This window comes from Rhyacophila brunnea, unplaced genomic scaffold (assembly GCF_057557595.1).
Source record: "Rhyacophila brunnea isolate RB1 unplaced genomic scaffold, BYU_Rbru_1.0 scaffold_1, whole genome shotgun sequence".
Lineage (NCBI taxonomy): Eukaryota > Metazoa > Arthropoda > Insecta > Trichoptera > Rhyacophilidae > Rhyacophila > Rhyacophila brunnea.
This window is the reverse complement of record NW_028232751.1, coordinates 39,128,583-39,155,617: the sequence shown is the minus strand read 5'-3', so window position 1 is coordinate 39,155,617 and position 27,035 is coordinate 39,128,583. Positions and strand designations below refer to the sequence as shown.

Below are 27,035 nucleotides of genomic sequence, written 5' to 3'. Positions count from 1 at the left end.
ATCTCGAGTGTGGAAGAATATTGGATAAACTTAAACATGTGTCAAGAATAAGATTGTCCTTCGTTCTGAAACTACTTTCGGTTGCTGCACTGACGCTCATTCAACATTGGTGTGTTCGAAGATTGCAACACATAATATTGAAGAGAGAGAGAATGACACTCACCCATTCAAAACCTTTCGTCAAAATGTAGTGTATTGGAGAATAGCCTATCGGAATTATATTTATTAATCTGTTCTGTGGCCACAACCGTTGTGTACTTTTAAAGGGTATTGATGGTGGATTATACGTGAAATTGATTATGGTTTTATTTATTAATTTTTTGACACTTTTCACTTTATTTATTTCATATAATATTCAAATACGGAAAAGTAAAAAAAAAACGTAATAAACGTAATTTATTTTTGTATTTGTATTTCCAACGTGAAGTTACAATACAGAAAATAATATTTTTAATATGCAATACATAGCATGACGTAAAATTGCAACGTTATTTACTTGCCAATCGTCGTGTTTGTACAATGTTGTTTCTAGAGAGAGAAAAACACATAAAAATAAAAACTTTAACTAGAAATGACTTGATAAACTCAGTTAGCATATTGGTTTGGCAATTTATATTCCCATTCCATTCCCTATCTCATCACCCACCTCCTAATCCCCAGTGTAATTGTCACCAGACAATGTATACGCAATTATGCGTCATGAGAGACCGTGTTGCAAATAGACATTCAGTTGCATCTCGACAGCGGACGCGTGCGGGCTTCTAATAGCTTTCCGTCACTTAAGTGATTGACTCAATAGATACAGACTCATTTATAATCTATCATCATCATCATTCATACACCCTCACATATAATCCATAAAACTGTGTCACAAAGTGCGGGAGAGTACGAACCGGGTGACCCAAAACAACGATACCGCCCGAGTGACAGTTGAAACCAGACCACGGAGCCATCAAACATCATCACAAAGGTCAGTATCTGGCGTTCTGTTCCATCGCCCCCGCCCCTAGATCCAACCTCCTCATCTTCCACAAAATAATTACAGTCCACTTAAAAAAGCTCATCCACATATTATATTTTTACATTCTAGGTTATTTAGATTTTCTAGATTATTATTTATTTATTTCATCTATCATAAAGTGTGGAAAGGCGGATGTCGAGCAGAAATAAGAAGGCGCACACAATTGTAAAAAATGCGATGACACGTCTGGACAATATTATGTAGGTATGTAGATGAATCGAAGAATTTCAATTATTACATATTGTATAGTTTTCTTTATATTTTTGTACGGTATCGTGTCATCGACACTGAAGGCAAAGGAGCGAAAGGCCATGTATGCTTTTGAAATGCGGTGTTGAAGCCGAATGATTTGTATTTCTTGGACAGAGCACATGCAATCGTCCAGATACTCCAGATAAAGGAACGGCTCTTGATGTCTAAGATGTATTTGATAGTTTTTTGACATATTATTCGGTGCGAACTGGATAACCTGGAGAGACTGATGGTTTAAGGTAGCCGCCTTTAAGCAGCCTTTACTCTGTCCTGAGAGAAGAAGAGGATCGTGCGTTGTGGAGAGTCTTGGTCGCTCAGAAGATTACCATAAACTGAGCCATGAGGGAACGACCAAGAAGATATTATAAAATGAATTTGAAATCCTGTAAAATATAGCGACAGGTCCGGTTTAGTGGCGATTGCACTGATTGGGATACGCTCTGTGGGTTCTTCGCGACCTGGGTCAAGCCGGTAAAGAAAAGTTTATTTTTAATTTGGAATAAATATTCGGCCCCAAAATTTAACCCCATTATTCACGTATTCAACTTCGGTTACATGTGCATTGTATCTATGCAATTCACCGTATCACACTTTACCGTGAGTTTTTGTACCAGAAACAGATGGCTGTATATCACTGAGATCGGATTGTTATTTATATATCGAAATATATTCGAAACTAAAGATACACACTCATCTTCCGAGCGTCCCGCCTACCGCTGCTGGTCCACGATGTTAGTCTATATCGAATCGTCGCATCGTCATTATATCGATTATCGATTTAATATGCCTAAACTTTATGAGAGCGACTCCAATATCTAAAAAAAATATTATTCATTACTAACAAAATATATACCACTAAAACACACAAAATTAATTTTATAAATATTTTTTCCCCAAAAGGTGGGATTATTTTGATATTGGTAATACAGTGGTTTCTTACATGTAATTTTTGCGATACATTAATTTGCTCTGTCTTAGTAATTAAGGGCGATCCGTGTCGTTTTTCTTCTTCATAAAACTTGGCAACATTTTGATTTGTAATGTAATTTTAGCCTGAGATCGCAAAGGTTTAGGCATTATTAAATCTATAATCGATATAATGACAGCGTGACGCTTCGATAGAGACTAAAATCGTTGACCGAGACCGGTAGGTAGGACGCTCTATAAGAGGGGGGTAACGCAACTTCCAAGCGCACTGGTCAACAAGTCAGACTGTAATTATTTATTCGTTAACCTGCACGTGTCGTTTCTGGTCACCGAGGATATCGAAGGGCAACGGAAGTAAACTAGATATTGCAAAACCGACAAAAAAATACGACAGATACGTTTAATACGTCTTGATACGTTTAATACATTTTGTTTCCAACTGATTTTTTTTAATGGAAAGATATTTTCGTTATTACTAAGTTTAGGTAGCTATTTATATATACTTATACCAAATGATTTATCCTTGATTTGCCGCCCTTAGAGTAACTGCCGACCCCAATCGACGCTCAATCTGCCTAACCCCACGGGACGTCACTGGTAGACGTTATTCAAGATAGATAGATAGTTGGATTTAAAGACCTCGGACAGTGGAAAGAATCTCTTTTAGACAAACCCACATATGGTTGTAACGTCAGGAAGAAGAAACGTAAATAAGTACCTTGTTAAGGGTCTTGTGCTGATAATCCAATTAGGCCTCGCATTTGCAAGGACTGGCCCGGCCCTATTAAGGGGTGTGCTTCTACCTACCAGAGGCACCTAGCGAAAAAATACGAAGCTTGCAATTTGAGAATTTTTTTTTGATAATTTACAATTTCAACTGTATTAATTAATAAAAAGGTAAGTGAAAACATTAAAAGAAAAATATTTTTTATTTTAAGTCAAAGATACTTACAATTGTAAAAAAAAAATGTTAATTTGTTACATATTTACGTACACAGTTGTTACGTTATTATTACATTTTGTTTTATAGTCATATTTATTATAAAAATTTAGTTTATTAAGTTTTCAATTTTTCTTCGTACACATTTTTTGACTAATTCATAGTTTTCATATTTTTTTATATTTACTTTAAAAAACATCTTTAAAAATAGAAATGTAAACATAAATATAGATATAAAAATATAAAAAAAATAAATAAAATATGTAAATATATAAATATATAAAAAAAATATAAATATGAACTTGAAATCCTTTGTAGACCTAGATCTTTTAATTTAATTTAATCCTAGATGAACATAGAATAATAATTAATATATAATCTAGTCTTGGCATTGCAAATACATTTTTACTCAAGGCAAACTGCAGTTTAATTGAGTTATAAACAATTTCCTCTACTGTGCAAATTAATTGGACATTAATTAAATCCACATAGTATCCGTAATAATCCGTAATATCCATAATAGTAGTAAAATAATATTCATCTTCATATGGTGGTGATGTAAAAATAGATATATTATTTAATAGGCAATATAATATTATAACAATAAATTTGCATTTTTTACTCCCTTATACTAATTAAAGTCAAATTCAAAATATGTAATACCTACTTACCAATTTTAATATGCACATTGACTGCTGACTAGATAATTACTTTTTAATTACCACATTTAAATAGCGAGCTATGTATTAATTCACTTTGGGTACCTATATTATTTTAGATGATTTGGCTTTTTCATATTTTATTTACAAAATCTGTTCAATAATTGAATGGGATAATAATAATTAAACTGTACCTGTCGGGTCAGCCATCAATCATCCCTGCAACTTTAAATCATTTAAAATGAATCTGTCAGCTAATTAAAAAATGACCTGGTTAATATTGCCCCCTTTTCTGACAAATTCCGTATTTTTCTGTAAATCAGGGTTGGTCAACTTGTTTATTTTTACATAAAAATATGACCACGATACCTACCGTATTCACAAAATAAATGTGCAAGAACGCACTAGCACGAGATTTCAGTGTCTTATAATATATCGCAGAAACGAGCATTACAATGATAAAATATCAGGGGTTTATTATCATTATAATAATTATGTATTTTGAGATAAACAGGAAAAAATAATTGAAATGAGCATTTATACTCGTATGGGTTTCCCCCGTAGGTATATCGATTGTTTGCCGATGTTCAGTGTCTAAAACTATTCATATCTCATATTATTTTTTTAAATGCACCCTTGTTTAAAGCCCGAAGATGCCACAAAGTGAAACCTGGTTGAATGAAACTAATATTTATGAAAAATAAGATGATTCTAACATTTTTTATTTCTGGGAATTCTATTCATTATAATTAATTATTTTTTTAAAATTTCATCATATTTATTGGATATAATAAATCTGGACACATGATAAATATGATGGTTAAATTTTAATTTGTGATAGTCGTAGTAGTAATAGTAGGTACTAGATTATTCAGAGAATTTAGATTAAAACAAAGATAATTATTAGTAATTAATATATTTGTTAAATAAGTGTATTTTACCACGTTTTTATTAGCTCGTACTCTTGTTTGTCCAGTACATTTTTTTCTTGTTTGTCCAATACAAATCTTGCATTCGATTTTTAACTAACTTCCCGACTAGATAGACATTTGAAACTTTTAGAATATATCAGAACACGATCACAATGGATTCTTTTAATACTTTTAACCATCTTTAAGCAGAATTAAATTCATTTTCAGTTCATTCTGTTTTGTATGAAAAGTTATTTCGGAAAAAAATCACAAAAAGTAACACTATTATTGGTTACTAAGGGGGTCCTAGCAACTAAATTATTAATATATACGTGCGTTACTATGGAAATCAATATGAAATGTCAAAATAACATTTCAGTATTCTATATTTATTCAGTATTTCTACAAAGTACAAAAAAAAGTATTTATTAATATGTAGAATTGTCAAGTTTATATGATTCAACAGAAAATTTTAAAACGTGGTATATAAAAGTTCTTTTTATCTTGTAATTATTAAATTTTAAGGAACTAATTTCCTTTAAAAATAAACTTATTCTACATGGTATTTCTAAACTTGGTTTTCCCGTGATGATTATTAACACAAACCATTTTTGAGAATACAAAAAATTCAAACTAAATTGTTTACGAGAGAAGAAATATTTACAAAAAGGCTTCATATTCAAACTTGAAGACATTTGAGAAGTCGTAGGCTTTTGTGTCCCAGTATTGCCTTGTAGGGAAATTTGCGAGACAGATTCATTTTCTACAGTATTTTATTATAAATAAAAATTACATAATGCACATTTATTTGGAATTCAAGATTGTTTTTGTTGGAAATATTTAACTCGCATTAAATATTACTTTTTATTAGCATCAATACTTAATAACTACTAATCACGTTACATATTGTCAAATATTTATGTGACAGTTTTAAATTCAAAACTTTCAATTCATGTGAATTATGTTAATCTGTTATAAACGTAGATCTCAAAGTATACAAATTCGATGTTGTAAAATTACAAATACGACTGCGGTCGACCTGTTGGCAATACCTGATATACATTAATTTTGCAATCAAAGTAAGGAAGACAGCTAAATGATTAAAAAACATTTTATTTAATTTGTTGTACTAGTCTGGGACCATTAACTTTTGACACTTTTTTCCATGTTCGATTATAATATTATAGTTTGTTTACGAGCACTTGCTCAACCCGTTAGGTTAAACACACATTTAAAAATAATATGTGAATTTTCCAGACCCGGAGACTCGAGCCCTGATGCGTAACCTCTCAGCTATCTTGGCCAAACATTATTACTTATTATATACATATATCATCATAATCGTCATCATCAGCCTGAGTCTATCTACTGCTGGATGAATGCCGCTCTAAGCACATTCCACTTTTCTCGATCCTGTGCATTGCGTTGCCATGTACTTCCGCAGAACTGAACTATTTCATCGATCCAGTGGCCTCTAGGAATACCTTGCGGACATTTTGTACCTCTTGGGTACCACCACTGGATGACTAGATTTGTCCAGCTATGCGTCCGGCCCATTTTTATTTGAGGTTTTTAGCGAACTCTATTACATCGCAAACTCTTGTCCAATTATTCATATATAATATATATAAATATAGATATATTACTTATTTGGAGGTGGGGAAGGAAGTGATAGCTTGGAAAGAATGGCCGTAGTTCATAGCATCATCGTATATTTTATGTTGAAATGGAAGCATTGTTTTTTCAGTGGTATTTGACAGATTTAAAAAAAATTATCAATATTTTTTAAGAACCATACGCTATCCACGTGTAGCTCGGAGAGCTGTGATTTTCAGACCCCTGCTAGATCAATGTATTACAAACCATACGCTCAACCTAATATTTGGGTAATCATTAGGTTGGTCGAATGATCAACAATTAATATTAGATAGAATACTTGTATCATTTATTACGGTGTACGTAACGGAGGAAAAGTGGTGGAAATTGTTGATGAAGTCATCATACTAATTAAAATAACTCTGAAATGAAATTCGATGAATTCACGAAGCAGCAAAAAACTAGGGACTGGGAGGAATGGAGAGAGCTAGGGGAGGCCGAGGATCGAGCCCAGCCGATGTTGACGACATTGAGACTTATAAAAACTCCCTAAAATGTAATGTTCTGTATAGTGTAGGTATAGGTTTATAATAAATAATTACAAGATAAAAATAACTTTTTATATAGGTACAACGTTTTTAAATTCTGTTGAGCCATATAAACTTGAGTTGATTAGCTTAAACGATCAAAAAATTTGTACTTGACATGTCATATTGATTTCCATAGTAACGCACGTATATATTAATAATTTGGTTGCTAGGACCCCAGACCCCTAGCAACCAATAATGGTGTCGATATAACTTTTTATACAAAACAGAATTAACTGAAAATGAATTCAATTCTACTTAAAGATGACTAAAAGTTTAAAAAAAATGCATTGGCATCGTGTTCTGATATATTCTAAAAGTTTCAAATGTCTAGCTGGTCGGGAAGTTAGTTAAAAATCGATTGCAAGATTTGTACCGGACAAAGAACTACCGGAGAAATAAGAATACGAACTAAGAGAAATGTTGTAATAAAAGTGTGTATAGTGTAATACTACCTAAACATGTACATGACTTATAATATATTATATTATATTTTTCTAGAAAAATCAATGTTTTTTTTAATTAAATCAATTAATTAGGTATCTACTCTAAAACTTTTGTCATCGAGAGACCTTATAATCACAAATTGAATTGTAATATAACCATAAATAATATATTGTAATATCTACCAAGCATTGAATACCAAATTAAAACATTTTAAAATAATGCCTCATACTTTTCAGTATAATTACCGTAGCAGTTCGCTTTAATCCAAACAATTCAATAAACATCGAAGCTGATTTCGTAGGGGGTTGTTAATATTTAACCTGCATGCATATGTGTGCTTGCTTAATGTTAATGATAACATAACAGAAGTTTAAAAAAACTCATGAAGATCATTAACATAACAGTACCAGGTAATTAAATTCAATAGGTTTTCTAGGAACATAGATAAGAAGATGTCATATTAAAATATTATAATGCGCACATGCCAGGATTTGTATTGTAGACAGAGCTGGAAATGGAAATAGAACCAAATCCTAGAACCATGAGAAACTGATTTTAGAACCGAAACTGAGACTAGCACCCTTAATTCAGAATCTTGAGAAATACGAACCGATGCCGGTTTAATTATTCTATTATGTTTGGTCATCATTCACTCATTATTGAGTAAGTCGTAGTCAATAGGTAGGTATTATGATATTATACGTTTGTAATTTAGACATAATACCCCGCTTACACGTGTATGGATTTACTGCTTATAGTACGTATTATCGCGGCCATAACAAGAAAATTTACGTATAACACGTATTGTATTATCGTGCGAGTTGCAAGATTGCGTGTATGTATCGCAAAAGTTCAGAAGCTTCTGAATTTTCACTCAATAATTGGTACTTGCATGGCGGTGCGCATGCCCAGTAGAACGATAGTGGCGAACCTGCCGGAAGAAATACGAACTACACCGCACAGAATATTTTGACGGCTACCGATTATATACGAACTTGTCCGAACCTGTCTGAATCTGTCAAATAGCACCATACGTTGACAACATAGCGTATCGCTTATACTTGAAGAATGACATTGGAGAGACATGCAGCACTTTTACGTGTAAAAAGCTATTATCGCGATAGTTTCAAATACACACTATTGGTGCAAGTAAATCCATGCACGTGTACAGGCGCTATAATGTTTTACAAAGTTTTTTACAAATGTAAAAATGACGGTGTCCATCATATCCTCCACTGGTAAAGATATCATGAAAAAATAGCATCGACAAATACTGTTTTTAAATTTAAATACAATATCCGTCATACACAAATATAAATTGGTATAAGTTTTTTAAACCGGAATCGGAATCAAACCCTTAGGGCTTACATTTTTGACTTGATGGAGCTGAACTCTGGATCCGAACTTCATTATATTTTCTACTGGAACTGAACCCGAAATGGAATATTTAAAAAAAAATCGGTGTGTGTACTTATGTACGCGCGTCAGAAGTTATACTTCTTTGGCGTAACAAAATAAAATAATCGCACACTGCGTTAGTCAAAATTCACATCAACCAAAAATATTCAAACAGTTAGAAAATAGTTTTCACATTAACTAAATATGTAATACCAAACAAAAGTAACGTACCTATCACACTTAAAAATATTAAGCTTAGTTTTGACAGCTAATCACATATAATAATAAATTCGTTTCCTAGGCAACGGAACAATTCTTCGTATATATAATAATAAATTCGCTGCTTAGGAAACGGAATAAACTATAATATTATAGTGTATAATCGTCACGATTGCATTATCATACTGTGGCGTAAAGGGAGTGCGTTCGGATGATAACCAAACAATCGTGGTTCGAATCCAATCGAGTAAAAACTCTTATCCCACGTAATTCAGTCTAAAACTTTGTAATATTTGCTTTCTTTCCTATATTTTCCACCCTTAATAAACACATTAGAGGTTTACCCGTACGGAACGTCACCGCATCCGATAGCTGGCTATTTGTCGTTAAGTCAGGAGTTCGTAGAGAGAGAAGGACTGTGGTGACATCACAAATCCAACAACAGTAAATTTTATAGTATCTGTATAAAAAATATAAATTTTTGTTCTTACATTTCCTCACTAATAATAACTAAAAGATAAGTAATTATCACTTTCAAATATTTATTTTGAATCGCGCCAACGATGGACGAGTGGTAGTGCTTGTTTCTGAAGATGTGGGTCGTAGGGTTGAATTATACGTTTAAAAAATCCACAATGAATTTAGCGTATTCATCTAACATATTAGGCGAGTGACAAATACTTATTTGTCGTAAAATAAATTAAAACCCCTTCAAGAGCTGGACAATATCCATATCGAATTGTAGAGGTAATGATAAAATAAGGAAGAAAAAAGAATTTGAAGTAATACTCAATTTACAAATTTAATCTATGCGGGTAATTATGTACTATCGTTATTGTTAAATCTTAAATGATTTTTTTTTTATTTTGACCAATTGAAGGCTTTGAAAAAGTGCTGATCGATAAAAATCCCTTTCGGCTGAAATGCATTTCTGCCATTTCTGAATCGGGCCCTAATGGTCAATTATACTTCTGCCGAAGACTGCTAATTGTTATAAATAATATGAATATTGTTTTTAAAAAATAATAGTAAGTTGTGAGTAATAGATTTTTTTGATGACCCACATCTGGGTCGCGACCCGCGCATTAGGAAAGAGTGCCTTCGGCATAAGCCGCGGGATGACGCCGCCCGGCAGTCACAAACAGCGGCTTGTGAGCGACGGTCGCCGCGTGTCTCCGAATAAATCGTACACTGTGGTTTCCTCCCCGCAACCCTCCGCCCCCAACGGGAAACAAGAAGAAGGCGCGAAGTGAAAAGACAATGCGTGCTTATGTGGCGATCGGCGCCCTGGTGCACGTGCTGCTGGGGCTGAGCGTGCGCGCCAGCATGCACTGCGCGCAGAGACGCGAGATCTCGCCGTGCACCTGCCGCAAGCAGAGCGGACCCGTGTCCCTGCTCATTGCCTGCGAGAGGATGGTCAACTATCAGCAGGTCAGCACGGCGCTGAAGGGTCGGTTCCCCGACACAACCGTCACCTTGGAAGTCACCCACTCCGACGTTCGCGACCTCGCCGGCAGTTCGCTAGCTGACCTGGCCCTCAACGTCCATAACTGCAAACTCAACTACAATAACATCAGGCAAGTCGAATTTTCTTCGTCGTATTTTGAGCACCTACACAGCACCAACTCCGGAGTATGCCTTCAACAATCCACAAATTTCGCGCCATTTAACTTCTCTAATTTAATATTAGTTCTATAAAACACTAACATAATCGGTTACACTTTGATATAGGAATATCGATCTATATTTTAGGGAGAGAAAAGAAGACTTTAGGCTTATTTCTATTTTTGGGAAATTGGAATCTATTTGCTGATTACTCACTATGATTTTCATATAAAATCGATGCTATGTAATTTATGTACGTAGTCCAATATACCTTTTAAGTTTTCCCCATGATGGATCAATGTATCCGAAAATAGGAACAAAATAATAACATTATTTTAGATAGTATGCAGAAAGATTATTTGCATAATCTATCTCATTTTGCGCCATTTACTGATGTATTTTTATTAATTACATTATAAATGTTATTTGAACCGTATTTACTAATATAATATGTAACTTCGATATATTTATTATTTTCTTCTATATTCTTTTGCGCTGTTAACATATAAAAAAGGTCTAATGCGCAGGGAATCAAGTACATAGTTACGTCTTTGCATAAATTCAGAAATGTTGTTCAATCATTCATTGTGAGTACCGAGAATTCCATTTTTTTTATTTGGTCTCTCATTCGGGCGACGCGATAAGGAAAATCATCGGTGAACAATATATCTATTAAACAAGTCACCAAAGGTCATTTACTGTTTTTCTTGTGAAGCAATTTCAGTATTCCCCACTTAATAATATTAGTTCATTACTTACTTCAAATTATCTAAAATTATTGATACAATATTTCCCATGCATTGGCGAAGGGTGGAGGTAGGCTGTTGAGATCCGACATGAATATCGCACACTAAATTTTGTCATATGTATTTGTTTTCATTGAACTACGACTACAATTTACAGATGGTATTATTTATCATTAAATCATACATAATTTTGGATATTTCATACATATAATTATATTTTGTATCAATTATGGTTTGATTAGGCAGGGATTAATGAATTTAAAAAAAAAACTACCAACAACAAGTGTAATTTGTATACTTAATACAAAAATAAGTATGAATAAAAAAAATGTGTACTTACTATTTTATCGAATCGCCCATAACATATCAAAACTATTAAGGTTTGGTTTAGGCAGAATTCAATTGATTTTTAAAAACTAACCAACACCGTCTGTAATTGTAGTATTGGTTCAATAAAAACAAATACGTATGACTGGCATAGTATTATGTGCACTATTTATGTCGGATCTTAACAGCCTACCTCCACCCTTCGCCACGACCCCTTGTATATCTTTCAACGTTTTTTTTTATTTTTTAAATATATTTTCTGAAACACTTTTGTCAGTAAATAATAAGACTGATCGTAGAAACTTTTATTTAAAATATTACCTATACAATTTCATTAAAAATAATTACAAGTTAAAAAGAACTTTTTATATACCACGTTTTTAATTTTTCTGTTGAATCATATAAATTTGACAATTCTATGTATTAATAAATACTTTTTTTGCACTTTATAGAAATACTGATTAAATATAGAATACTGAAATGTAATTTTGAGCAAAAATTGCAGCAAAAAAACTAGGGACTGGGAGGAATGGAGACAGCTAGGGGAGGCCGAATATCGAGCCCCGCCGATGATGACGAAGTTGAAACTCATAAAAACTCCCTAAAATATAATGTTATAGGTATAGGATTATAATAAATAATTACAAGATAAAAAGAACTTTTTATATACAACGTTTTTAAATTCTGTTGAACCATATAAACTTGACGTGACTAGCTTAAACGATCAAAAAAATTTGTACTTGACATGTCATATTGATTTCCATAGTAACGCACGTATATATAAATAATTTAGTTGCTAGGACTGGACACACAAGAAAAAATGTGTTCTGGACAAACAAGAATACGAACTAATAAAAACGTGGTAAAATATAGCCTCACATCAAACTTGTCGGTCTCTAGAATAAACACACTAAAATGTACAGTGGCGGTTTTCCCTGGATGGAGAAGTTTAATTTTGGAAAATTTAAACATTACGTATTGTGCACAATCTGAGATTTTCATTGTGTATAAAATCTTTCAATAGTCAGTGGCAGCTTCTCCTGTAGGAAAATTTTTAAAATGAGGTCTCCAAACCTATTATAAAATAAATAAGACAAGTACGTAGATATGATAACGTGAATTAATTGAATGCAATAAAACTAAGTTTAATGATTTCATACGAATTTAAGAAAAAATATTTTGTGTTTGGCTTAACTTCTATCATAGGGTTCATCATCAGTCAGCAACTGGGCCTTCCAACCTGCCTAAAACGATATTGTAAATTAATACGTTTTATTTGAAAAATCAGCGGTTTATTTTCAGATATACCTTTTGAATGTATTAATGGTTTCTTTCATTTTTAAAGGATAAATTTTTAGCATGATTTTCTCTGAAACTTTACACTTTTCGTCGTTAAGTCTCTAAATAACTTGATTTATTTGAACAATATGCAGTGGGTAGCTCATCATCATCGAGTGTTTATGATGGGTCCGATTTGATTACTAATATAGGTACATTGAAGGAACTACGGTCTTGAAATTTGGAGGTGTCTGTAGAAATTATATTTTAATATAGGTAGTATATAGAATTGATATGTTTACTAATATATTAGTAAATTTTAAGGGTTTAACATCTCAATAGTGATAAAGATCTTCATCACAAATTTGACAATTTGTTGAGCTCGAATGAAATCATTCTCACAATAAAATTGATTATTTACTGTGTTCAGATTTTCTCTATTCTTAGCTGTTTCTTAACAATCTATTATCATAAATATCAAAACCCTAAATAACTTATGATCCTTTAAAATCCACTTCGATTGTTTGCGATTTCGTGTTTTGACATTGACAAAATATATTATTTTTTCTCCTATCCATTTCTGTTAGGTCTCTACGTATAAATAATGCTGCTAGTTTATAATTATTTGACATAATATACTAAGCAGATCAAATTACAAATGAATTATTTTCCAATTCTATATTGTAAATTTTCTTTTTAATATAGACTCATTTTTATTGTTTTATTGATCCTGTTCATAGACGACATACTACTTTTACAGATAAACACGGCATCGACCCGCCCCTTGGTACACGGCTAAACAGTGCGAAATCTCAAAAATCCACCCAATAAACCCTTTAAAAAAGAACACAAAAGAAAACAAAAAACAAATCTCATTATTAATTTAATTTAATAAAACGAAAAACTTTTATAGTACTTTTTCACTTTTAATAGATGCATCTGGACCGGTTTCACCCACTTCAGTAGAATATTTTCAACTGTCAATGTTTTTTTTAAATTTTGCGTTTTATTAAATTAATTTAAAATGAATTTTCACCATGAATTGACAGTTGACACAATAAAAGAAAACAAACAAATCACTTAATATCTAATAACAAAAATACTATTATAAATGGAATGGTATTAAATTTTAAATGTAGCTGCATCTAAAATAACCAGATGTGTTAGTACCTAGGGCAGAAAAAAATTGCTTAGTAGATAAACTAATTATTTAATAAAATAAAGACCATTACGACATCAATTTTGTACATTCTCTATTATAGTTGAATGATAATTTTGTTGATATTTGTAGGAGCGATTTTCTTTGACGCCGATAACGAAATCTATTCATCAAAAAAATTAAAAGGGGGCCTCAAAACGGTTCAAACCAGTCATGCAATTACTAAATTATACAAAAATATCCAAAAGATGCGTAGGTGTTTCTTGCAATTTGACTATGAGATATTGCCTAAATCATAAGAAAATCCCTTCAAACTATTATCAAACGGGCCCATAACATAGCCACTAATATTTTTGAATATGTGTCATTACTGTCATTCTCAATAATAATCATTATTTATTAAGGTGATGTGATTCGTGGTGTTTATTATAGTTTTGTTGGTGGGGGGTCTCGAAATCAGTCAGTACGTCGGACCTCCGCGTCCCTAAATACACTACTGGATATTTGATTGCAAAGTAAGATATCTTTATGAACAGCATCAGTTATTAACAGTTACGGATTATAATACTTAACAATATGAAGTGGGAAAAAAATGACTTTGTTTTGATCACCACGGAATGAGCCTGCAAGTTATAACATTGTAAATGACTTCTAGTGCCCTACCAGCCTACCTAATATAAGGTCACTGGAGTAAATGTGAACACGTTTCCGGTTAATTGATTTTGACCATAAATTACACAAAAACGAGAAGAGATAAATTAGAATTGTTATAGATACATAGTCTATACTTTTGACGACTAAATTTAGTTTATTGGATTATCAGTTCTGTACAGGAACTATTTTTCTTATATTCTTTGGATGGAGATTCGAGTTCACACTTACACGTATTTAAATGAGACAAGTAGAACACTGTACTTTAAATGCTCTGTATTTGCTATAAGAATAGTTAACTGTAAAGAAATACAATTATTATTTCATAATATAAAACTGTTTGTTTTTTAATATCTTGAAAAATAAAAAAGTTACAATTTTTTTAATATGAAGGTCAGTGAAATTACTTAATACTATTGAGATGAAAAAAACAACCAAGTAAGAAAAAACAATATATAAAAAACGGGGCAGGTGTGAACTTCGGTTCACACTTGCCTCTTGCCATCTTTTGATGAGGTAAGTGTAAACTCGCCTGGATTTCCACAAGTATGAAAGCAACAAGCTTACTATTGCCACACATGATAAAACAACATTTATAATAAATGGTGAACAACAAATCATTTCACCTCGCCTTTTAATATAACGATTTAATTAAGTTTTTTTGTGGAGCACCTCTAACTTATCCAATCTCAAAGAATTCAAGCGTCAGATTGAGTGATGTTTTCTTAAAATCGGTAAGGCAGATCTCTACAACAATTTTATGTGAGAAATGAAAAATGACAATGATAACAATCCACTAGATGTAACTGTCCGTCGAGCATTATTACCAATACCACAAGGCGAGTTTGCACTTGCTCCGTATTCACACTTGGGCTAGCCTACCTTAGGTATTTTGTTTTTTAGAATATCTGATTAAATTAGATTAAACGGACCTATAAATTAGGTACGTTATAATAATTACATGCAAGACGTTGACGTACAGCACACTATTCGAGAAGCAACGAATGTTGTTCGAGCTTAAATTTTAAATCCATCTCAGAATTGTTATTACTAATATATATTTTTAAAATATAATTACTGATTTTTTTGTATATAATAATATTATTATATTGATCTGATAACAATAAACTTTGTTATATATAATTAAATGTTTGTAATATACATAACAGACTTTTGTGACAATCTAATCTACCCTAATAATCTAGAACTTATAATATCGTTAGTTTATAATGACGCTTTATTACACTAATAAAAAATATCCGGATTTTATATTTTTATAACTCTGCCTGGAAGTGACGCCATAAAAATATTAAAAAAAAATAATTAATCAGAAACCGTTCAGATAAAATGATAAATTGTAATAACTGGTGTTATGATTTCTAGATAAAATAATATGTTTTTTTTTGATAATTTAAAAAATACGCAGAACTGGGATAATGAAACATTCGAATTATTTTAACCGCTAAATATCTCCAATAGCTGTTAGGTATCAATATATTATTAACATATTTATGTTTACAAATACTGGTTGTTATCTATTCATTGAAATTACTGAGTTGTTGATCTTAGTCAATCATACTAGGGATTGCAATACCAAATGAGATTATCAATACCGGTTTTTTGGTATTTCTTATTAAAAACCGGTATTCTTTAACACATAGAGAAAAAAAGAAATATCTATCCATAAATACGGATATACTATTTTCTTTTAAACACTAATTATTAAGTATTTATAAATAATAATATGATAGAACTATTAATTTTTCATACATTGAATTTTAGTGGTCGGATTAAATATTTTTGAAAGTTCACGTGAGTCCGTATGTTTTTTTTTTTGAGTCGTAAGTATTCTAAAACATCTGAAATATCAATCCGTCACTCTTCAAGAAAAGCGTTCTTGTACCCTCTTTTTTAAATTAACCGATTAATGGTATATTTTGATGGATCAACTGCTTAAATATAAAATTCAGAGTAGCGTTTGCACTCAAAATATTTGCATCTTGGCAGCACAGAGCTCCTGCACTCAATTTAATATGCAATAGAAAGTAATGAAGAAATAACATTAAATTCTTTTTCAAAAAAGTTAAAGTATTTTTGCTCACTTAATACCGAAAGTATCGGTATTTTTTATATTTGAAACGGGTATTTCCATGCAGCTATATACTGGAATACCGGTATTGTAACCCTTAAAAATATATTGAAAACTTGTCAGATGCCAGAATCGAACCCGCAGCCATGGTTTCAGAGGCACTCTACTCAACGAATATACAAGTAAAGCTTGCATATTATTATATACATACAATAAAATGTATAGATTATGATCGACCGAAATGAGCGAGCAAGATGTGAAAGAGCTGACTGGGGGGCACCATTCATTATGCCCTGAGAAATGTGAAAGATCGAAAGGGATGGAAAGTCTTGGTCGCTCAAAGGATGACAAAATTCAAAGGTTGTCACGATCCTCAGCCATGAGCGTACGACCAAGAAGAAGAAGAACACGACTTATATTGCATCTGTACCTGGTAAAGTGCCGGAGTTAAAGTATCGTTATTGGTATCGAGAAAGATCATCAAAGAATAGTCAGGAGAAAGGCATCGATGCAAGAGACATTCAACCGATAGCTAACTTATATTGGAAACGAACAGCAAATATTAAGATCGAAAACGAAGTCAGTGGAGAGGTAAAAATTCGTCGCGGTGTAAGACAGGGGTGTATATTGTCACCTCTGCTATTTAACATGTACTCAGAAGCTATTTTCAAGGAAGCTTCACAAGGTGAATCGGTGGGTATTTTCGTTAATGGGAAACATATTAACAATATACGATATGCCGATGATACTCTTCTGATTGCTGATAGCTTAATGAGTTTACATCAACTGATAGAAACGGTTTATGAGGTCAGCAATTATGGTTTAAAAATGAACCTCGAGAAAACAAAACTATTACTAGTATCAAAAATAGCGACACCAGACACCAACACAAATTTTGTCATTAACAGCGAACCAATCGAACGTGTGACCCACTACATGGGTCAATGAGAAATGGGACCAGTCTCAGGAAATAAAAACTAGAATTATTGAGATTGTAAGGAGTGCCTTTCTCAAAATGAGACGCACCCTTAGCAATCGAGACGTTAACCTAGGTCTGAGACTGCGTATGGTACGTTGTTATATTCTCTCAATTCTTTTCTATGGTATGGAAGTATGGACGCTAAACCAAGAGATGTCACGGAGACTTGAAGCTTTCAAAATGTGGCTGTATGGATGCATCTTCAAAATTCCTTGGACTGACAGGTTGACAAATGTTGAAGTTCTCAATCGAATGGGGAAGGACCGAGAAGTTGTACGTAGTATCAATACCAGGAAACTACAGTACCTGGGCCACATTATAAGAGGACAAAAGTACAGTATTCCTCAACTTGTCATTCAAGGATAGATCAATGGTAAGCGTAGCAGAGGACGGCGGCGCATTTCGTGGCTTACGAACCTGCGTGATTGGTACGAGTGCAGCTACACTGAACTGTTCCGGGTAGCAGATGACAAAGCTAAGATTGCTTTGATGGTGGCCGACCTCCGCTATGGGATGGCACAATAAAAAGAAGATTTGTATCTTTAAATTACTTACTTAGGATATGTGCGAATGTTGTAGCTATCTCGAGTGTTGCATGATTTTTTCAGTTGAATGGAACCATGTGAATTTGAAGTTATTCTTGCATCCACATTTGGGTGTCCGTCGATTCAATACCGCATCGGTTCAGTTTCCAGGGTGTTTTCTTTTTTACCACCATGAGTCCGTCATGCTTGGTTGAGTCCTGAGTACCGCTTCCCAAGACTCCGCTTCTTGGCTGGTTTCTGGGGAAGAGTTCAGTCCTGTGGAGGCGTTTTTGATTTCCAGTAAGGCGATCTTGGCGTAAATTTTTTCTGCTTTGGCGAGAGTCTGTTTTGCTTGTGTTAGTAATTCTTCTAAGAATTCGTCGTTTCTTAAAAAAAGTCGTTTCGTGTTTGTTATCATCTGTTGACTTTGAGAGAGCAGTCCCATTTGGGATTGCTGAAGTTCCTGGGGTCTGGATGTCTTGGTCCCATCTGGTTTGTTTTGATCTGATTGATAGCTTGGGTGTATGAACTGTTTGGTTCGTGTAGTCCATCGTTAGATGAGTGAGACTGCGGGGACGTTTGGTCTGGGCTGGACAGTCACGTGTAGCATGATTGTATTTTTGGCAGCGTTGACATTGTCCGTCTGAGTATTTCCTTCTGGGAGTTTCAATCTTCACTCTCAGCTGCATCACTTGCTAGGTGGCGAAAATTTTTACCCCTTTGTCAGTTGAAAGCATTCTCACCAGGACGAGAGGCATTGGGTATTTGCTCGTATCCTGGGTTATTCTTTGCGTACTGATGTTCGGTAGGCTTGTTTGATTAAATCGTCTGTGATGTCGTCCGTTCCGATTTGTATTGGGATTCCTCTAATTACGACTTTCGGAATAGTAAAATTGTATGAAATCAGTTAACACATCCAATGAAAAAAGAATACCTTTAATCAAATTCATTCTTTATATAAGTCACGAGTTTGTTATCATACTATTATAAACAATCATTACGCTGTTAGGAAATCAATAAATATAAAATAAGCTCTTAGTGCAAGATTCTATGATCAATGAAGATTCCTGTGATTCTTCTATAAATTCAGATAGTAAATAATTGCATTTTTATGAATAAAACACTTTAATTAAAAATTTCATTTACGATAGTAGAAGTGGTGGTAATTTTGTTATAAATTCTCAGAAATTCTGAGTTTTGTATCACATTGTATGCCAATATGTGATTCGATACGATTTACTGAATATGACACAAAGTAATATTTTGTTAGAACATTGCAACACCATAATATAAAAAAATAAATATTAACTAATCTTTAATAATAATAAAATTAGTGTTTGTGATTTTAAAATATTCGTTTTTTGATAAGTATTAGGTACCTACAGATTTTATTCAATTTTTATTTTAATCTGATTTGCCATTATAAATTATAAAAATATTATTGAAACGTATACAATTGTTTATTATTTGAGTTTCGTCTCGATAAAACATTTCGAAGCTACAAGATAAAACTTCTCTAAAATAACGCATCGGTGGAGTGGTTATGTTAGGTTAGGTTAGATAGTCGTTCAAGTAAAGAGCACGTGTTGTAAATATAACCAATATTGTGTCATAATAAATATATATGTTTATAAACAAATTTATGGAGACTAACGTTCTACACAGTTAATTTATATTCATAAAACTTCATTTATATTGGAGTGTATATTTATTTTTCATTGTAAAGATTGTGCATCAAGATTTTAGGCTATATTTATGTTATTTATGAGTAAAATTATATATCAATAAATAAATAAATGTTGTGAATTTTGACTTGGTAAACAATTCAAAAAATATATTAAAATTTGATTTTTTTATTAATTTATCATGGGCATTTCTGAATCGATTATAACCACTGTATGGTAAAGATGAGTTTTAGTCCAATACAATAATTAAATTATAATTATCATGTGCTATATGAGACACAGATGAATCGCGTACATTTTCATCAACCTAATCCACCGTAATATTAATAGACTCAGGTAACGGCTTATGTTGTTTTGTGACGCCAAAGAACTATAACTTCTAACGCGCGTACATAAGTACACACGCCGATTTTTTTTATTATATATTACCTTAATTAGTGTCATTCTTCGAGAGAAAAAAAACAAATGTGTGAATAATAACGCCCGCCATATTTGTTTATTTTATTTTCGTCGATGAGCGATGATAAGGAACGAGTCTAAAGTCAAAACGAAAAATGTTTTATGTCAACCATCAATTTGAATGTGCATAACGAAATATTTTTCAACCACAATAATTAATAATTATTATTGTACTATTGACCTTAGCTATCTGCTTGTTCTAGCTGACAACAGCTGCTTTTATGTATACAACCCAAGTTTTCTCAATAATAATGTACCTACCTATACATTGCCAGCAACATTCAATATTTTACAGCTATACAATCATGCGCCGCTAGGGCTTTAGCGACTAGGGTTTGTAATCCCACAATCCGCAAACCCAGGATTGAAATGGTCGGAATCCTTGAATTTCGGGATTAGCTTCAAACAAATTTTCGTCATAAAAAACTATTTTTTTTATCTAAAAAGTGTAACTAATAGAAAATAACTAGGGAAATTTGGAATACTTTAAAAAATATATAGGTATATTAAAAAAATGGTGCTGTGCGGGACTTCAACCCACATCCATCGGATTCTGATCAATATGCTGTAATGATTCATCCACATGCACTATACTTAATTGGTGAATTATTTATGAATTGCGTAAAATAGTAATATAATATAATATCAGTTTATATTAATATACAAGTTAGTTTGAACAAATATTTTAGAAAATCCTATCCATGCTGTCAAACCAAAGGGGTAAGAGATATTTTGGGAACAATTAATTATGTATTATATTAATACTATCGACCAGTGGCGAAAGGTGGAGGTAGGCTGTTAAAATCCGACATAAATAGTCTACAATAAACTTTGTCAGTCAAAAGTATTTGTTTTCATTGAACTACATCTACAATTTACAGATGGTGTTGGATAGTTTTGGAAAAATCAATTAAATACTATATATTAATTATTATTATATATTAATATGTATTCTTAATTATATGAAAACAAATAATTAGTAGAAATGAAAAAGTTTACACTATTTTGGTTTACTATTATGGTTTGGTTTAGGCAAGGTTTAATTGGTTTTTAAAAACTAGCCAACACCATCTGTAAACTGTAGACTTAGTTATATCAAAACAAATATGAATGACTAACAAAGTTTAATGTACACCATTTATGTCTGATCTTAATAGTCTACATCCACCCTTCGCCACTGTATTACACATTTAATAAAATTGTGAATTATCTTTATTACTAGAAAATTGCATGGAGGTTTAAATGTTTTATCAGTCAGTTGTTTAAATAAAATATATTAAATTATTGTAGAAAATATTCCTTTTCAACAGAATAATAGATATTACACTTTAGAGATACAAAAATACATATAAATGTTAACTATATTGACGACTGTCTCGTGGGATGGTACATTAAATTAATATGTTTGATATTTGTTTGTCTAGTGTTACGTATAAAAAAAACACTACAGTGCTGCTTTTATATTAAGTCGGCCACGTTCTCTACATTCTCTGCGCCCATAATTCAGTGCGTGTTCGTTAACGAGTGAAGATTCACTACAAAATAAAAAGCCTAAACCTCTGCAGAAGCAGACGAAGAGTATTATTTCGAATGTAGAAGTATTGTCTGGAGGAGACATAGAAAAGAAAGCTTTTAATTCCTCTCAATAGCACCAGAGATAAATTATCTGCAATTACAAGCCAACACGCAAAAATAACGTGAGTCAATTTATAAAGCGCTCTGACGTAGAAGGCTTAATACAAACAACTTTTATATTACGCACTATATTTAGCATGTTTGTCCAACAAAAGTTGAAATATTTTTATTACATAGTAGAATACTTTTACTTTACGAAGGCACACCCCCACTCTGTTCAAACAGAATGCGCAGTAGCAAACAAATTCAAAGTAGACATTTTCTAATACGTGATTATTGCTCTGTGCACGCGCTCTACGGGGTAGGGTTGCGCTTTCGTGACGTATAATAGTTATACTTATAACTGGAAATAATATGATTGTATTGAATTTATTTTAAATATTATGAATAGCGTGGAATAAAAGTTCATGTCAAGTTGATGTAACATTACATGTTTATACATTATTAAATAATATAATATTATGTTGAGGCGGTGTGGCATTATTTGTAAGAAAAATATACTTACTTATCACGATTGCCGTAGAATAATCAGACACAATATATCTTTATAACGTAAGTTAAAGAAGCTTTCAAAGTAAATCACTGTCATATTTTGATAGTGGTAGCATGGAAAACGCATTTGGATGGTTATATTCTAAACGAAATTCATGATAATTTTCAGTGTACCTATATGCTAAAACGATTCATTATTTAATGATGTAATTTATCAGGGAGTGTAATAAGTGGTTTTGTTACACGTTTTAAATGAAAATTTGCTCTTCTAATAGGCTCTAATTAACACATTTAAGTTAGTATGTCGAGGTAGTCGATATACATTTTTGCCCGGATTGAGTGATCAGAATAAATAAATAATTTTAAGATAATTAAAATATACCATCAGAATCGTCACCCTAGTTTAAACTGTTTTATTTGTTGATTTTGAATTAATCAAGTATAAATATTGAATCCAAATATTTGCGCTGTTGGCAATTTCGCCCGTTAACAAACTTGCAAACTTACAATACTGCCCTTTTATTATTGTCTCAACATTTGTGTTAATTGACAATCTGTCTACTACATAATATTATTTATCTCTTCTCTTTTCTCTTCTCGTTTTTTTTAAATTTTTTTATTGATGTTTACAAATTTCAATTGATTTCAGTATATATGATGAATGGGAACACAGAATTAATGGGAACTGAAATACCTAAAGTGTGGAAGAATGTGGGATTAACTTAAACACGTGTCAAGAATACGTCATTCTAAGTTTGTCCTTAGTTGTGACAACAGTTTTCGGTTTATGCACTAACATATTGTTGTATTTGACGGTTGCAACACACGCTAATGCACTCTATAATGTGTGTTTAATTTTCGTAGGACACTCACACATTCACAACCCTGCTTCAAAATGTAGTGTATTGTGGTTTTGCCTATCTGAATTATATTTATTAATCTGTTCTGTAGGATACACATATATTGAGAAATTTTAAATTAAATAAAAAATATTAATAAATAGAATATTAAATAAAGCAAATATTTACTATGTATATATTTTGTTGTATTTTATTGGTTTGGAATGGTATTGTGTTGACAGTTGTTTATTATTTTGAATTAAAATATAATTCTACGACAGTTCATAAATTTAAATCTATATATCTATATATATCGGGTTTACGCCATCATTATTTAAATCCCAATGAGTTAAATTATCTCAACGCCTTTATACCACTCGCTTAATTCTTAAGCAGGGGTGGATAGTTAGGAAAAATATGTTTAGAACACGAAAATCATACATTTTATAAAAAACTAGAATTTAAGCTTAAGATTTCCGTACATCTTGCTAGTGCAGAACAACACTATACAATTACGTCTCTAAAAGTGTCAACCTTTGTCGGAATAAAAATACCGTTCCTTACCATCATTACCGTATATTTTATATACGATATTCATTGCATAATTTATATTATTATTGGATAATCCATAGTAAAAATACAACGAAATTTCTTAAAACTATGCAAACTGATGTATTAGCCTCTAGAAGTCGCACCAGGTGAAAATCTTTCTCATTCACACGAAATTTACTATGATGTTGACAAGTTGAGGCTTTCGAGATGTGACTAAATAGATACATCCTCGAAATTCTTTGGATTAACCGGGTTAAAAATCTTGACGTTCTCAATCGAATGGGAAACGTAGTATCAAAACAAGAAAACTACAGTACCCCGGACGCAGAATGACAAGACAGATAACATAATCGTACGCGTAGCAGAGGTCGACGCCGCATTTCGTAGTTTAAGAACCTCCGCAATCGGTACGAATGCAGCTCCACCGAACTGTTTCGGGTAGCAGATGATAAAACAAATATCACTTTGATGGTGGCCAAGCTCTTTTAGGAGATGGCACGAAGAATTCTCCACCTATAACGTATGCATGACGTACCCACCCGCACAGGACTTCACTGCCAGTATGTGAGGATATAAAAATTAGAAGAAATTTTTCAATCATCAATAATAAAAAAATACCTACCGATTTGTATACTTATGTATTTTTTTATTTTAGAAGGCTGCATTAAACTAACTCTATCATAGTACTTTTGCAATTAAGGAGATTCAATTATATGCCCTTCAAGGTGTAGGTACATTATTTTTTAAACGTCTAGGTACTAATTTTTTTATAAATTTAAATTTTGTAAATTATGTAATTCGGTTTAGTATATTTTACTATATATATCAATAAATAAATGGTCAAATTCATTTTATTGTCATGTACCTGCGATTACTATTCATAGTATGATGTACATAATACAAATAAATATATAGTCATTAACTGAGAGAGTATATCACAACCAATAGAAAAAACTTTTTTTTGTTTGAAAAAAGTAAGCCAACCGGTCGGGAATCGAACCCGGCATCTCCAACGGGTAAACGCCCCAAAACTCGTCGCATTCAACCATTATGCTACGGAAGACATACTAATGACGACAATATTTAAGCTATTGGCTATTAAATACCTACCACTCAGCGCTCTTCGAAATCATGTTTAGTGGTTAGTGGTTATCTAAAGTATTAATGTTCAATAATCAGAATGATATATTCTTAAATCTTGTGAATTATTCGTTTGAATAAAAGAAATAGTTAATTAAAAATATATAGTCGATAATTTTTGCTAACTTAATTGTTAACTAACCATTTAATGACTCTTTTAGTAAGAATGCATTTGAATATTTACTTAATTTAATGATTAATATTAAGCGTCCTTTAATGCACCTGGTGGCTTACAAGGCCGCAGATTCCCCACTGCTGCCCTAAAGCATTACAAACTAAGGATTACTCTTCTAAATAAATCAGATTCATTTAGACATCCTTTATCACATCATCAAATCAAACCATATAAATTAATTAAGAAGCCTATTCATAATCGTTACAAACATTTGTTTAATCGCCACTAGAATCAATATATGAAACGGAATTCAGTCTTCTACGGTATGACGTAGCTATATCATTACAGACATTACAGTGGACAGATTTAACTAGTAGCATATTTGTATAAGCTTCATATTAAAAATAAACGATTTGAAGTATCGACCAAGTCTACAAATATATTTTAGTGGATTTAAAAATGAGCATAATGTATATTCTGCCTTAGAAATGTTAATTAACTATTATGTATCTACCTAACAATTTAATAATAAATTAAATATAATTCATTGACGACACACGTATTATCATAGATATGCCGAAAATTAAGAATAAAAAATATGAACAAATTGTAGGGTTTACGAAAATATTATATACATAATAATATATGTCATGTTGCAATGTTTTTTTTTCTTATTTTTTATAAATCAGCATTAAATTTCATGGTCATATAAAATATCATAAACTATCGCAAACGTCATTTTACAATTGAATAAATCCTTACTACATGAATACGAGATAATCGTGTATTTTTTATATTATTTTTTTTCTATCTGTGGATTATTATAGTTTAATTATTTGCTATGTTACGTTTTATATATAGCGATCGGATTTTGTTTTTCAATAGGTACTACGTAAAAATGCGTTTAAAATAAAATATGATATCTACCAAATCATGGCCCCCACAAGGGGGGGGGGCTGACATGGCTCTAGCCTAGGGGCCCGAGCTCAGGAAGGGCCCGGCGTGGCAAGTCGACCAGACAAGTGAGATAAACACAGATCACAAATTTGCTCTAATAGTTTTAAAAAAAAAGTCGCCTTTGGCGCTATGTTACTTCAATGATATTGAAAATTAAAAATATTTGGTAGTATGATGTAATTTTTAACTGTGTGCCGATACTCGACAATTTTATAATTCAAATGGATGTATATATATATTTTCAGCCGGGGTCGATCCACTGCTTGATGAAGGCCTCCCCCAGCTCCCTCCACTCTTCTCGGTTCCTTAGTTTTCTCTGCCACGTACTTCCACCGAACCTGACTAGTTCGTCAATCCTGCGGGTTTTGGGGCACCCTTGTGGCCGCTTAGTGCCTCTCGGGTACCACTGAATGACTGTATTCGTCCAGCGGTTGTCCGTTCGCCGTGCGACATGTCCGGCTCACCGACATTTCATCAATTTGGTGACCTCAAATGGATGTAGATATTTAAAATACAAAAACTCGTTAAAAATACACCTTAATTAAAAAAAAAAAAAAAACGCCACTGCAGCGCGTCACACTGCCTTTACCCTTAGCGATAGGCAGAGAGCCCCGTAAAACATCCTAGCCTGGGGGCCCGCTTCAGGATGTGGGGGCCATGTACCAATTAGTTGAATCTGCTTACAGCAAAAATTCGTGCTTTTTGACTAAAAATATATCCATCATTTCATTTTGTCCATACGTCTTGGTTAATTTCTTTGAAAACGTTGTATTTCAGTTGCTCCTTTAAATAGCCCGACAGAAAACAATCTGAATAAGTATATTAAATCAGGCTTAAAGGTTGTCC

General features: G+C 32.4%; 1 protein-coding gene across 1 annotated transcript in view; it reads left to right on the top strand.

Annotated features, from left to right (window-relative positions):
- The first annotated feature begins 10,090 nt into the window (after positions 1 to 10,090).
- ltl (leucine-rich repeat-containing larval translucida) overlaps positions 10,091 to 27,035 on the top strand; it is a 93,654-nt gene continuing 76,709 nt past the window's right edge. Inside the window, exon 1 of the mRNA XM_085943972.1 lies at positions 10,091 to 10,534. Within this exon, the coding sequence (XP_085800098.1) occupies positions 10,218 to 10,534 (317 nt within the window). The 5' untranslated portion in view covers positions 10,091 to 10,217. The remainder of the gene's footprint in view (positions 10,535 to 27,035) is intronic.